Raw genomic sequence first — 13,405 nt, 5'->3', positions numbered from 1 at the left:
TGGACAACCTCGCAAACCTCGGACTCAAGCAGCTGGTGACCACCCCCACCCACTACGCCGGACACACACTCGACCCCGTGTTCTCATCCAGCAAGGACATCACCTTCAGTCACGCCACCGGACTCCACTGGACGGACCACAGCTGCGTCCACTTCAGCTTCAGAAGGACCACGATCCACCACCACCAGCAACAGGTTGCACGCAGAAGCTGGAACAAGATCACAGCCGACCAGCTCGCGACTTCCCTGGGCAAGAACACTCCTGCCGGCGCAATGAACCCCAGCCAGGCGGCCACCAACCTCACAAAGTGGATCAGCAACTGCCCAGACAACCTCGCCCCTCTGAGGACCCCGCCTAGCAGACCCGGCAGCAAGAAAGCACCATGGTTCACCGACGAACTCAAGAGCTCCAAGAGGAACTGCCGAGCCCTCGAGAAAGCCTGGCGCAGAGACCCAACACCGGACAACATGACTGCCCTCAAGCTCGCCACCCGAAAACACCACCAACTGATTCACGCCACCAAGAAAACTGCATTCAAGGAACGACTGGACAACAACGCACACAACAGCAAGGAACTCTTCAACATCGTCAAAGAGCTCTCCAACCCCAACGCCGGAAACAACTACATCACCCCTTCACAAGACCTCTGCAACTCCCTCGCCTCCTACTTCTACAACAAGATCGCGGACATACACAACAGCTTCAGCACTCAACCGACGCATGCCACGACCGAACCACCATCCCCCACCACCGCTCTCCGCGCCTGGACCCCGATCAGCATCGAAGACACCGTCCGCACGATGAACTCCATCCACTCCGGATCTCCGACCGACCCCTGCGCTCACCACGTCTTCAACAAGGCCAACGCTGTCATCGCACCCCACCTGCGGGACATCATCAACACCTCCTTTGACACCGCTACCTTCCCGGAGAGCTGGAAGCACACCGAACTCAGCGCTCTTCTTAAGAAGCCATCAGCCGACCCCACCGACCTCAAGAACTACCGCCCCATCTCGCTGCTCCCGTTTCCTGCAAAAGTCATCGAGAAGACCATCAACAAGCAGCTGGCCGCCTTCCTCGAGACGAACGGATCCCTCGACCTCTCGCAGTCTGGATTCCGGGCCAACCACAGCACCGAGACTGCCCTGATCGCAGCCACCGATGACATCCGTGCCCTGCTCGACAACGGAGAAACAGCGGCCCTCATCCTCCTAGACCTCTCCGCGGCTTTCGACACTGTCTGCCACCGCACCCTAGTGCAGCGCCTCAACAACATCGGAATCCAGGAGAAGGCACTGGAGTGGATCATCTCCTTCCTCGCCGGAAGGACACAGAGAGTCCGCCTCCCCCCGTTCAGGTCAGAAGCCACCGAAGTCATCTGCGGCGTCCCTCAAGGCTCCTCGCTCAGCCCAACCCTCTTCAACGTCTACATGAGCCCCCTCGCAGCTATCGCACGCCAACACAACCTCAACACCATCTCCTATGCCGACGACACCCAGCTGATCCTCTCCCTCACCAACGACCCCGCCGCCGCCAGAGCCAACCTACACGAAGGGATGACAGACGTAGCCAAGTGGATGATGAACAGCTGCCTGAAACTGAACTCGGACAAGACGGAAGTCCTCATCCTGGGATCCTCACCCTCCGCCTGGGATGACTCCTGGTGGCCCCCCGCCCTGGGCAGCGCTCCTAAACCAACAGACCACGCACGCAACCTGGGCTTCATCCTGGACTCCTCCCTCTCCATGAACAGACAAATCAACGCCGTCTCCTCGTCATGCTTCAACACCCTGCGCATGCTACGTAAGATCTTCCGGTGGATCCCCACCGAGACCAGGAAGACGGTCACCCAGGCCCTCGTCACCAGCCGTCTGGACTACGGCAACTCCCTCTACGCCGGTACCACCGCCAAACTCCAGAAGAGACTCCAGCGGATCCAGAACGCCTCAGCACGACTCATCCTGGACATCCCCCGTCGCAGCCACATCTCCGGACACCTGAGAGACCTGCACTGGCTCCCGGTCAACAAGAGAATCACCTTCCGTCTCCTCACCCACGCACACAAAGCCCTACACAACCAAGGCCCAGGATACCTCAACAGCCACCTCAACTTCTACGCTCCCACACGCTAGCTTCGATCGACCGGCCACGCCCTCGCCACCGTCCCCCGCTCTCGAAGAGCCACCAGAGGGGGAAGGTCCTTCTCCTACCTGGCCGCCAAGACCTGGAACTCCCTCCCAACCCACCTCCGCCTGACCAGGACCACCTCGCCTTCAGGAAGCAGCTCAAGACCTGGCTGTTCGAGCAGTAGCGGACCCCCCCTCCCCTAGCGCCTTGAGACCCTCCGGGTGAGTAGTGCGCTATATAAATGCTTTGATTGATTGATTGAGTAGGCTACCTGAGAGGGTAGCTGAAATGAGTTAAGGGAGTCCACCACATGGGTGACCAAAAGTTGGGATGAATGACCTTATTTGGGTAGTGGATCCTGAGACCCCGAAGGCTTCACTGATTGAGGTCACTGTAACAGGACACCAGTGGCAGCGTGTCCATGGTGGTGGAAAAGTTAGGGGCATATTACCAAGGGCCATTATCGCCGCATTAGCGGGACTTTTTCCCGCTAATGCGGTGATAATTTTATCGCCCTATTACCATCTGTTGCTAACACCAGTTAGCGACAGCTTGTAGGCGATAGTGGGCATTTAGGGGCCCACTTTGCATGTCAGCGATAATTATCGCTAATGATATGCAAAGTGGGCGTGGCAAGATGTTAGCGACTGAAAACAGTCGCTAACATCGCTATCTCCTATTACCTACAAAGGCGTAGTTTTGGAAATATTCGCGCTAAGCGCGAATATCTCCAAAAGCTAACACCTGCCCAGAGCAGTTCTTAGCCATGTTATCCAATGGTAGGTGGATAACATGGCTAAGAGCATTGTCATGATAATGTGTGAATATCGCTGTATTTCCAGCGATATTCACGCATTTTGAATGATTTTTATCGTTTCTGAGATAAACCTTGATGATAGCAAGGTATCTCAGCGATAAAAATCGTCGTAGCGCGGCGATAAAATTATTCCCTCTAACCCTGCTTAGCGATAAAAATCGCTATTGCTAGGTAATATGCCCCTTAGTGTCTCCAGCACAGTACTTAACCGCATGCGCGCTAGCGGTTTTCCCGCTGTGCGCTGCGTTTTTGTAAATACCGCGTTACATGACGAGCTCAGCTCGTCATGAGCGTACGAGCGGCGTAACTCATGACGAGCTGAGCTCGTCATGAGCGCGGAAGGGGTTAAGGGTTCAGGCAGGGTCCACCTTATTTGGTAGTAGTAATATGTTCTCCCATTGACTTTGTCCTCCCTGAAATGGGGGGAAGGCAGTTGCCCGGAGGAGAGTAGCTGCTGCCAGAGTAAGCCTGCAAATGACATCCTTTCTAATAAGTTCCCTCAGTCTGAATAGGGATCTGTAATCGTGAGCACATAGGGAAACTTTAACGTATCCACCTCCTGTGACCGACTTCCCTCTCTCCCTCCCAGCCTTTCAATTCAGTTTCCTAAATGAATGCAATAAATAGTGAATACTAAAACAATATTGGGCATCTACTGTTGCAATTTGGGAGATTGGAATCTATTCCTGAGTATTTTTCAAACCTGGAGACTCCTTCTTACAACTCCTTCACATATTCCTTTGGCAGTTTTTTCCATGTGTATTTTGTCTACATAAAACAATCACAGCCTGTTATCTGACATCAGAGAAGCGTGCTATAGAAGGACTGGAGTCTGCAAAATGGCTTTCCCCTTTGCTCATGGCAAGACAAGCCAGCGGGAAGATTAGGCTGCGTGAAGGCCTGGGGGAAAGTTAAATGACACCAGCGTAGTTTGCATCATTTGGGGAATTTACCATTGCACTTTTTACGTGAAATTTCTGAAATTATGCCATTATGCCACTTTGTGTAATTATGCACCAAAAATTGACCTCAAATGCACAATTCACAGTAAAATGTTACTGCGTATTTATTTTTATTTATCTAAGCAACTTGTAGAGCGCGCAAATACCCATGGATGTCTTGGCGCTGCGGACTGTGTGATGAATTGGCTTAATGCGGGTGACTATTGGTCGAAAAGCCAGGTTTTTACCTGTTTCCTAAAAACTAGCAGGGTGGGGCTGGACTTAATGTGGAGGGGGAGAGTGTTCCACAGCTTGGCAGTGGTGACGGTGAATTGTCTGTCGCCCCAAGAGGCTTTTAGTTCAAGGGATCGTCAAAAGGTTGGCTGCTGAAGAGAGCAAGTGCATGCGTTGTAAAAACTGCGTTGTAACAGCATGCGTGGTAAAAGCATGCGTTGTAACGTCATACAACCGTATGTTGGGCATGTATGCACATAGAGTTTTTTTAAAGAACTCAGGTCCGGTGTTACGGGTGGCCTTATATGCAATGCATAGTGCTTTGAATTTGGTTCTGCTTCTTATGGGTAGCCAGTGGAGCTAGCGCAGCACCTTGGATATAGACTTGTACTTGGGGGTACCTGTCAGAATCCTAGCGGACGCATTCTGTATCAGTTGTAGCTTGCTAAGGACCTTTTCCTGGGCCTTGATTAGGGGACCATTACAGTAATCAACTTTTAACATTACCAAAGTGCTGATGAGTGTTTTGCCAGCACTAGGTGGGAGAAATGGCAGGAGTTTTTTTTATCATCCTAAGGACGTAGAAGGACGAGGAGATAACTGTGTTAGCGTGGTGAATGAAAGATAGTTTGTCGTCAAAAATAACACTGAGGTTTCTGACCTTTTTGACGGGGGACGGAGGTGATCCCAATTTGGCTGGCCACCAAGTGGGTGACCAGCTGGGGGATAGGTTGCCGAAGATCATCACCTCCGTCTTGTCGGAGTTTATTTTAGACAGTTGTTGGCCATCCATGTACTAATGGCTAGCATTCCTTCCTGAAATCTGGCAGCAACTGCTTTTCCGTCGTTGTGTACTGCAAGCACCAATTGAGTATCATCGGCATATCATGATAAACACATCCTGCGTACACATGGAAACAACTGCATATGAACAGCTGTTTTTTGTGGTGCTTTTATTTAAATGTATCCTCGTGCCAAAATTGGCGCAGACCTCAGTTTGTGCTAAGTTATAGAATGAAATGACGGATTTATATTTTATGTAATCAAGCGTAATTTTGTGTCTTTTTGCCGCAATTTCACATAACTAGGCAAAATAAAAGTTCTGTGAATTTCCCACTCCTCTAGTTGTGTGTGGACATTAGAGACCTGAATATAAATATTCAGGAGGATAAGTATCCTTTGTCAAAGATTAGCAAACTTATGACCGTGTTCAAAATTCTAAAGTAAACGTACTCAATCGACCACCAGGTACCCCAACATGAAGATAGCGAGAAACTGGACTTTTATTACACCCTTTAGATGTTTCCAGTCCAGGAGACTCAACAAACAATCCTTGATTCTGATCAAGAATGACAATTCGATTGCAACTCCTTTTCAAGTTTTTAATCCCTGTACCAAATCTATTCTAACTACAGCTGTGAGTGAGAAGGGGCTGGGACCTGTATAAAAGGCCTAGATGGGAAGGAAGTCGCTATCAGCTAGATTTATCAAGCCGAAAACGGCTCGCAAAGGGCCAGATTCTGAGAATCTGGCCCTTTGCGAGTGCAATTATTGGCATTTGGGATTCATCATCCCAAATGCAAAAATCGCTAATTGCGAAATCGCATATTTGCGAGGAATTGCATTTATTCATCAGCCATTTCCAATGTGCGAATTCGCAATTTCTGGCCGCTATTTACCACGAAGTCAGACTTCGTGGTAAATAGCGAAAACTCAGAAAAATGCACTGGCTACATTTGCTTTTCAGGGGTGCTACAGGGTGTCCTTTGGACACCCCTGTCACCCTTGAAATCGCATCCTTATTTGCGATTAGCAAATTGCTAATCGCAAATAAGGAATAACTCCCCATTCATTCCTATGGGCCTTTGGCCCATTGGAATGAATCGCAAATAAGGAATCGCAAATAAGGAAGATGTAGGAATCGCAATATTTTTTGCAATTCCTACATGAATCCCGTTTTGTGCAAGTCCTTAATAGCGATTCCTTATGAATCGCTATTAAGGACTCGCAAAACTGGATAATGATGAATCTAGCTGTATCTCTTTTGCACCCTGATCTGTAACTCCTACTGAGGATCGTTATTCCATTATCCAGTGGGAAATGCTTGCACGTATTTATATTTATGGGATGGAACATTTTCAGCAATGTTTGTTGTGTTTGGTATACACATTTTGAGCTGATCATAAGCCACTCATAAAAGTGTTGACTTCTAAGGGTATGCTGTGGCACTCCAGGTATTTCAAGAATATCAATAAGACTGACTGATTAGCATTATATAGTCAAAACGTTACTTGGTGTCAAGGACAGTGGGGCTGATATTTTTAATCCAACCTCCTATTACTGTAAAATAATGTACAGAGGAAGAGCATGGAATGGCCACTATAAGTTGGGCAGAACTGAGGGCAATCTCCAGTGAAGAATGGGTGGATATTTATGGTAACGATTGGTTCTGGTGGAAGAGAGAATGTACATCAGAAATGGCTGGCCTGAAAAAATTACCTTGCTAATGATTTGTGAAGTTTCTAGGAAGTAAGGTCTGAACTTTTTTTTACTGTGGGGAGACAGAATGAATCAAGCAAACACAAGGAGATGATGAACGGAGAGCTGAAACTTTTCAGACACTCACCCCCAGTCACAGATCATTATTTAGCTCACTCCACCCCCCCAGTTCAGACATGGCCATATGCAAATCAGTCTGACCCTGTGCCTCATGGGAACCGTCCAGCCCGAACTGCCAAGCCATGCCTTCCCTGGACCGGAATCAAGCTTCCCAGGACTGGTTTCTGGCATTTCAGCCGTCTTCAGCCAGGCTTGCTTGAATCCAGTGGCAAAGTGAGCAAGGGACTCACGTCTGGGCATACCCTGCCAACTGAGGTGGCAAGGTGAGCTAAAGAATGATGATGGATTCAACCCAGATCTGTGATTGGGGATGAGTGCCTGAAAAGTTTCAGTGCTCTGTCCATCATCTCCTTGTGTTTGCTTTGTTAGCCCAAAGTTGGCAGGGTATGCCCAGACGTGGGTCCCTTGCTCACAGTGTTGGGGATTTTTGTATACATGCGTGTTTGCGGGTTCTTTTAGTTGTTAAGATTTGTATCCTAGAACTGGAGGTGAATGGAATTTGCCAGGGACAGTTGCGGTTGTGAAGGTGAAACCTGAGGAGTTGCAGTTTTCAGGCTTCCTTCGTCGAAATACATCCTAAAGCTAACTTACCTGCCCTCCCCCTCTTCATTACAGCCCAAATTGTCCTCTGCACTGGGGTGAATGCAGAGATCTTTAGTAGACAGTCTGACCCAGGGCTTGGCATGGATTGTGCCTTGCATTCCTTTTATACTGTGCCCTTATTACACAAGATGATCAGGGCGACCCCCGGTCACAAAGCTGCTGTGACCCCAGGAGCAGCCTTTATATTTTACAGATCTCCAACACTCTGTAATTTCAGCCAGTCTCATTAAGGTGTCTAAATTAATAAAGAGGAAAAGAATAACAGAGTCAACTTCATCTACAATCCTATGTCTGAGAGTAGGCCTTGTGCAGGTCTGGCCATACAAGAGAGACCCACACACCTCTCAACCGGGCATTTGAGGGAGCCACTGACTATATGAGAAATGAGTAACTATCTTAAACATATCTTATAAGGAATAACTGCCCAAATAGAGTAAGAAAATGGATGTGTGTACAGAATAACCAAGTGTGATTCATTGATGAAAGGACACCTCGTGAGAGCACCAATCAGGGCAGCCCGACCCCGGCCGCAGTGCTTAATTTGAGCGGGTGGTTTTTGGTGCTTGGCACCGGCACTTCTGACAGCCTGCCACATGGTAGCAGTGTTTGAATGATTTAGAAGTGAGCAAAACAACAGTTGTTTACTAATTCAATATAGCCTTAAAGCCTGCCGTAGCGGGCTATACCGGCTATTAAAGGCCTGCTGCAGTATTAAAGGCCCGAGCCGAAGACGAGGGACTTTAACACGGTAGCAGGACTTTAATATAGCCTTATAGCCCGCCGTAGCTGGCTATACCGGCTATTAAAGGCCCGCTGAATCGTTAAAGGCCCGAGGCGAGGGACTTTAACGAGACAGCGGGACTTAATAGCCAGTATAGCCCTGCTACAAAGGGCTATAAGGCTATTAGAACATTCTGCCACTAGAGGGCAGAAAGTTCTAACAAATTAAACAAAGGGTTCTCGAAGCTCGAGGGGATATAAATCCCCTTGAGCTTCGAGAAGCCTTTGAAGAACATTAGAATGTTGCTCTGCGGGCCTTTACCGGCCCGTAGAAGCAGGGAGCACTACATTGTCTGCAATGGAGCTCCCAACATTCCAATGTTCTAATATACATTAAATATGACTAATACCTGCCGCCCAAACTAATCTTATAGCTTTGGGGCCCTGGAACAGACAGTCTGGTTTGTCACACATGCAGGAGTGTAATTGGTTGGCAGTTCTGTTGGTGCTGTCATTGACAGGAAGGGGCAGTGGGTGGTGCAAGTTGCAAGACCTCCTGACGAGGACCCTGGCATTTATCTTTATTACAAATTAAGCTCTAGAAGCTGAAATCCTTCATCAGCCTTCTGGGCCGCATAAAACATAATTCACACTGAAACATGTTGGCCTACATTACAGACATACACACACCTGGGGGCATCTTACCAAGGGCATTATCGCCGCTTTAGCGGGAATTTTTCCCGCTAAAGCGGCGATAATTTCATCGCCCTATTACCTAGCTGTCGCTAACACCAGTTAGCGACAGCTAATAGGCGATAGCGGGCATTTAGGGGCCCACTTTGCATGTCAGCGATAATTATCTCTAATGACATGCAAAGTGGGCGTGCCAAGATGTTAGCGACTGGAAACAGTCGCTAACATCGCTATCCCCTATTACCAACTTTTGGAAATAATCACGCTAAGCGCGATTATCTCCAAAAGCTAATGCCTGCCCAGAGCAGTTCTTAGCCATTGGATATCATGGCTAAGAGCATTTGCTCGGTAATGCATGAATATCGCTGACTTTTCAGCGATATTCATGCATTTCGGCCGATTTTTATCGCTTAGGAGATAAACCTTGATAATATCAAGGCTCCTAAGCGATAAAAATAGGCGAAGCTCGGCGATATAATTTTGGCCGCTAACCAAGCTTAGCGATAATTATCGCTATAGCTTGGTAATATGCCCCCTGGTGTTTTATAAGGTGTGGCACTTGACACTATTTTAGCTCTTTCTTCCTCATATTGTCTACTCACTGATTCACCAACTCTCCTCCCCTAGAGACAGGGCAATCTATGTGAAAATGTTAAGGTGGTGCAGCTCTGGGTTACAGGGAGAAGCCAGCCCAAGGCACAGGTCTCCCTCGTGCTGGTTCCCAAAGATCACACCAGAGACTCATGGAAGGGGTGTTGGTGTCTTGTGCTGCTCCACCTGCACAAGCTCTTTTTGGGGTAGAACACCCTTATCCAGATGCCAGCTTCACATGATCTGCTGCCTTTGTTCTTTTTTGAAATGTTGATTTGTACTTTTCTGAAATCATGACTTGGATGCAGTTACATATGGAAACGGCCTCTATGTGGTAATAGCTCCTTGCTGACATCTGTGTGTGACCTGCAGATCACATGCTCCAATGCTGGGGAGGCCAGCTCGGCCTTTTATTCTTCCTAGGTCACAATTTAAAATAGTGCTAGCACAAGTTAATTACAGGGTTATATGACTGTGAGAGCAACCTATGGAAAAGAAGAGTTATCACGACTATTTCCAATAATAATTACATTAACAATGAAAATATAAAACATACTGACCATTCAGACGAGTATTTCTCTTCCTTTTTGGCGCGGCCTGGCGCGAGGTGGCCTGTGCACCCATTGAATCTCTATGCACACCTTCAGTCCCAGAGGATTATGGATTAACATGAGCTCCTCATGCCCAGGTCATGCCACCCTCCTGCCCCTGCTTAGACCAGTCCAGGCTGGCTGCAGTGACTCGTGCAATGGCTGCAGACAGGGAGGCCATCTGCAAAGGAAGGCTGGTCTTGGCAAGGAAAGAGGGAGCCAGGGTTCACTCTGCCAGGAGAGATGAGACTGCACCAAAGAATCCAGCCGGGTACCCCATGCCCCACAAGTGCCACCGCTGGCTGTGGGGAGAGAGAGGGCCCGATTCACAGAACTAACTTAAGACAAAATACTGAACTTACTACCATTTTGGTATTCACAGAAGGCACTTACTCATTTTGGTATTCACAGAAGGCACTTACTCATTTCGGTATTCATAGAAGTTAGGACTCCTAATTTTAGGACTCCTAATCTGAGAAAAATCCTAACTTTAAGACTTTGGGTATTCACAGAAGGCATTTAGGAGTCCTAAAGTTAGGCGTCCTAACTTTACTACTCCTAAACTGAGAAAAATCCTAACTTTAAGACTTTGGGTATTCACAGAAGGCATTTAGGAGTCCTAAAGTTAGGACTCCTCTAACTTCTGTGAATACCGAAATGAGTAACTGCCTTCTGTGAATACCAAAATGGTAGTAAGTTTAGGATTTTGTCTTAAGTTAGTTCTGTGACTCGGGCCCAGAGAGAGGAAGCAGATGCGCACAGACAGGCCCTAACATCACAGATATACACAGGTCGCCCAAAGCAAAAGTGACTGCTATCTATTGCAGACCACAGACATGGGGTCCTACTGACTCTACCGTACACTCACACACACACAGACAGACACACACACACACGTACACACATACACACAGACACATACAGACACTCATGCACACATACAGACACACAGACACACACAGACACATACAGACACATACAGACACGCACGCACACACACACACACAGACACACACAGACGCACATACACACACACACAGACATACACAGACATACACAGACATACACAAACACACAGACACACAGAGACATACAGACACACGCACACACAACATACACACACACACAGACACACAGACACACTCGCACACACACACAGACACACACACACACACAGACACACAGAGACACACAGACAGACACATACACATACACACACACACACACACACGCACACACTGCTCATCCGCACTACCTTGAGAGAGCAGAGTGCTGGACAGTGAGGACTTTGTGATTCAGTGAGTCCCACAAATTTTTGGCCAATGGACAACCGTGTTATACAATATCTGTTGGGGCTAAAGTCGGTTCCTAGGAATCCCTGATTGTAGTGAGACACCAAGAAAAGGTCTCAGAATATTATTTTTATTATTAATAAAATTATTATAGGGCCACTGGGGTCAGGGATTCAGGTATCTTCCTCCACACTAATTTCTACTAGGCCAAATAGCTGTTGCAACTAATTTCAAATTGTTATACATTTGTTATTCATGATGATTTTTAATTTTCTTTGACATCAGTCCCTGTTGCTGCCTGTGTTCTTCGCAGTGCCTTTTGCCACTCATCTGCATAGAAGGATCCACACACTGCATAGAAGGATCCACACACTGCATAGAAGGTTCGACACACTGCATAGCACAAGAGTCTATCATGAGAGCCCGGTGGTTATGAAGGGATTTTGTGAGGTCAGAAGCACTGTGTCGGGCTTGTTTGGAAGGCCCTTGGAGAGTGACCCTGTTTTGAATGGATGACATACCAGTTCAAGAAATATAAGAATGTGGCAAATGCTGACGGACATAACTTGCCCTTCAGCATTTGCCACATTCTGATATTTCTAACGTCAAACGTTGAAAACAAGAGTAAACAGTCTCTGCCTCTGCTGCAGAAGGATCAGTGTACAGTGTATGGGGTGGATCACTGACAGAACATCGGCAACAGAAATATCGCGTGGACAGAATATAGCGTCACAAATATCAGAGGCCAAAATATCAAGAAGTCCTAATAGGTAAGTATAGATTTACTATTCTTAACATGGAGTGGTGTGGCTCACTGGTTAGAGGCGGCAGACCCGGCAGCAGAGAACGGCCCGGGACCAGGGTTCAATTCCCGACGTGGCAGGGTCGTGGACCAGGGTCAGCGGACTAGATAATTCTCGCCTCAGTGCCTACTCTAACCAGGGATCACACTCGGCAACTCTGGGCATTAGCTTGCCTCATCTCTACAACGGCCCCCCACATTCGCCGGGGATCCCTGGTTTCACCTTGGAGATACCCAGTAGGGACCATCTCACAGGGATAGCCAGGAAGGGTTCCCCAGCGGTCTACAGCGCCACGACGCCTCAGGGCAGCAGTGTGCTTTACAAGACACATACATTTACATTTACCTACGTGCATTCAAGATATTTATATAGTCAAGGGACATATATGTGGAGTTATGAATAGTAACACTTTGCTCACAAATAGGAACCTACCTTTACGATATTTGTGTCCTCGATATTCTTGATACGGTATTTTCGCCTACAATATTTCTGTTTCCGATATTCTGTCTGAATGCCGTAAGGGTTGTGTGGCTCATTCGGTGTGCTGGAGTTCCAGGATGCAACACTTGTTGCTAGAGGGGCGTGAACGTATTGCCATGTAGTATCTTCACTAAGCGGTCTTCTTAAAATGGGACTAAGATGCCTGTGGGACTTAATTTGATGCAGCCCTCCTGCTCTCAGAGTGGCAGCAGGGCTCCTCTTGTTGCAGTACTCACTGGTCCTCTCTGTACAAGTCACATTAACTACTGCGTCTCTTTTTTCATCTCCAGGGGCCGCCGTATGTCAATTTCAGGAGGTGCTCCATAGCCCAGTGTTCCGCAGAAGAGGAGTTCTCCGGCTGGGATGAGAACTTCTGAACCTCTGTCAGATGAGGAGATGTTCCTGTGCAGTCAGCGACTCGACAGAGTATTCACCGGCGGCATCTGTGGATGTTCAGACTCCTTAGAGGCTCACCCCGTTTATCAGTCATTCCTTTTTCACAATAGTTAGTAAGAGCTGATGGCTTAGAAGTCGAAGGTCTTGAGTTGAAGTCTGATGCCCACTGTCTGACCAGCGACGTAAGCTCCTCTTCTCTGGATTAAGCTGAAATGCGATGACATTGATGTCCGGCCGGTCTTTCATTCGTTCATCCATAAATTGATCATGGGTGTCGTTCGGTGCGGCTTCTGTGTTATGCAATAGAGTTCAAGCTGAGGCGGATCCGCTTGTGAGGATTTCAGACATCTTCTGAAGTTGTTCACCTACCGAGGGTTCTTCTTGAGGCCACAATCTTTCTATGAACATAGGATGTCGCAGTCGTGATGATAACGTCAGGAGCACTGGCGTGTGTACATTGTGGATAGGACACATATTCATTGATAAAGGTCAGAAGTAC

General features: G+C 47.9%; 1 protein-coding gene across 1 annotated transcript in view; it reads left to right on the top strand.

Moving 5' to 3' along the window:
• The window catches only part of LOC144762010 (cGMP-dependent protein kinase 2-like), a 243,369-nt gene extending 230,372 nt beyond the window's left edge, over positions 1-12,997 (top strand). The window contains exon 21 of the mRNA XM_078647174.1: positions 12,801-12,997. Within this exon, the coding sequence (XP_078503300.1) occupies positions 12,801-12,887 (87 nt within the window). The 3' untranslated portion in view covers positions 12,888-12,997. The remainder of the gene's footprint in view (positions 1-12,800) is intronic.
• Positions 12,998-13,405: the final 408 nt, after the last annotated feature.

The sequence above is a fragment of the Lissotriton helveticus genome, chromosome 6 (genome assembly GCF_964261635.1).
Source record: "Lissotriton helveticus chromosome 6, aLisHel1.1, whole genome shotgun sequence".
Lineage (NCBI taxonomy): Eukaryota > Metazoa > Chordata > Amphibia > Caudata > Salamandridae > Lissotriton > Lissotriton helveticus.
Note: the sequence above shows the minus strand (reverse complement) of the source record. Positions and strands in the feature narration are given on the sequence as shown.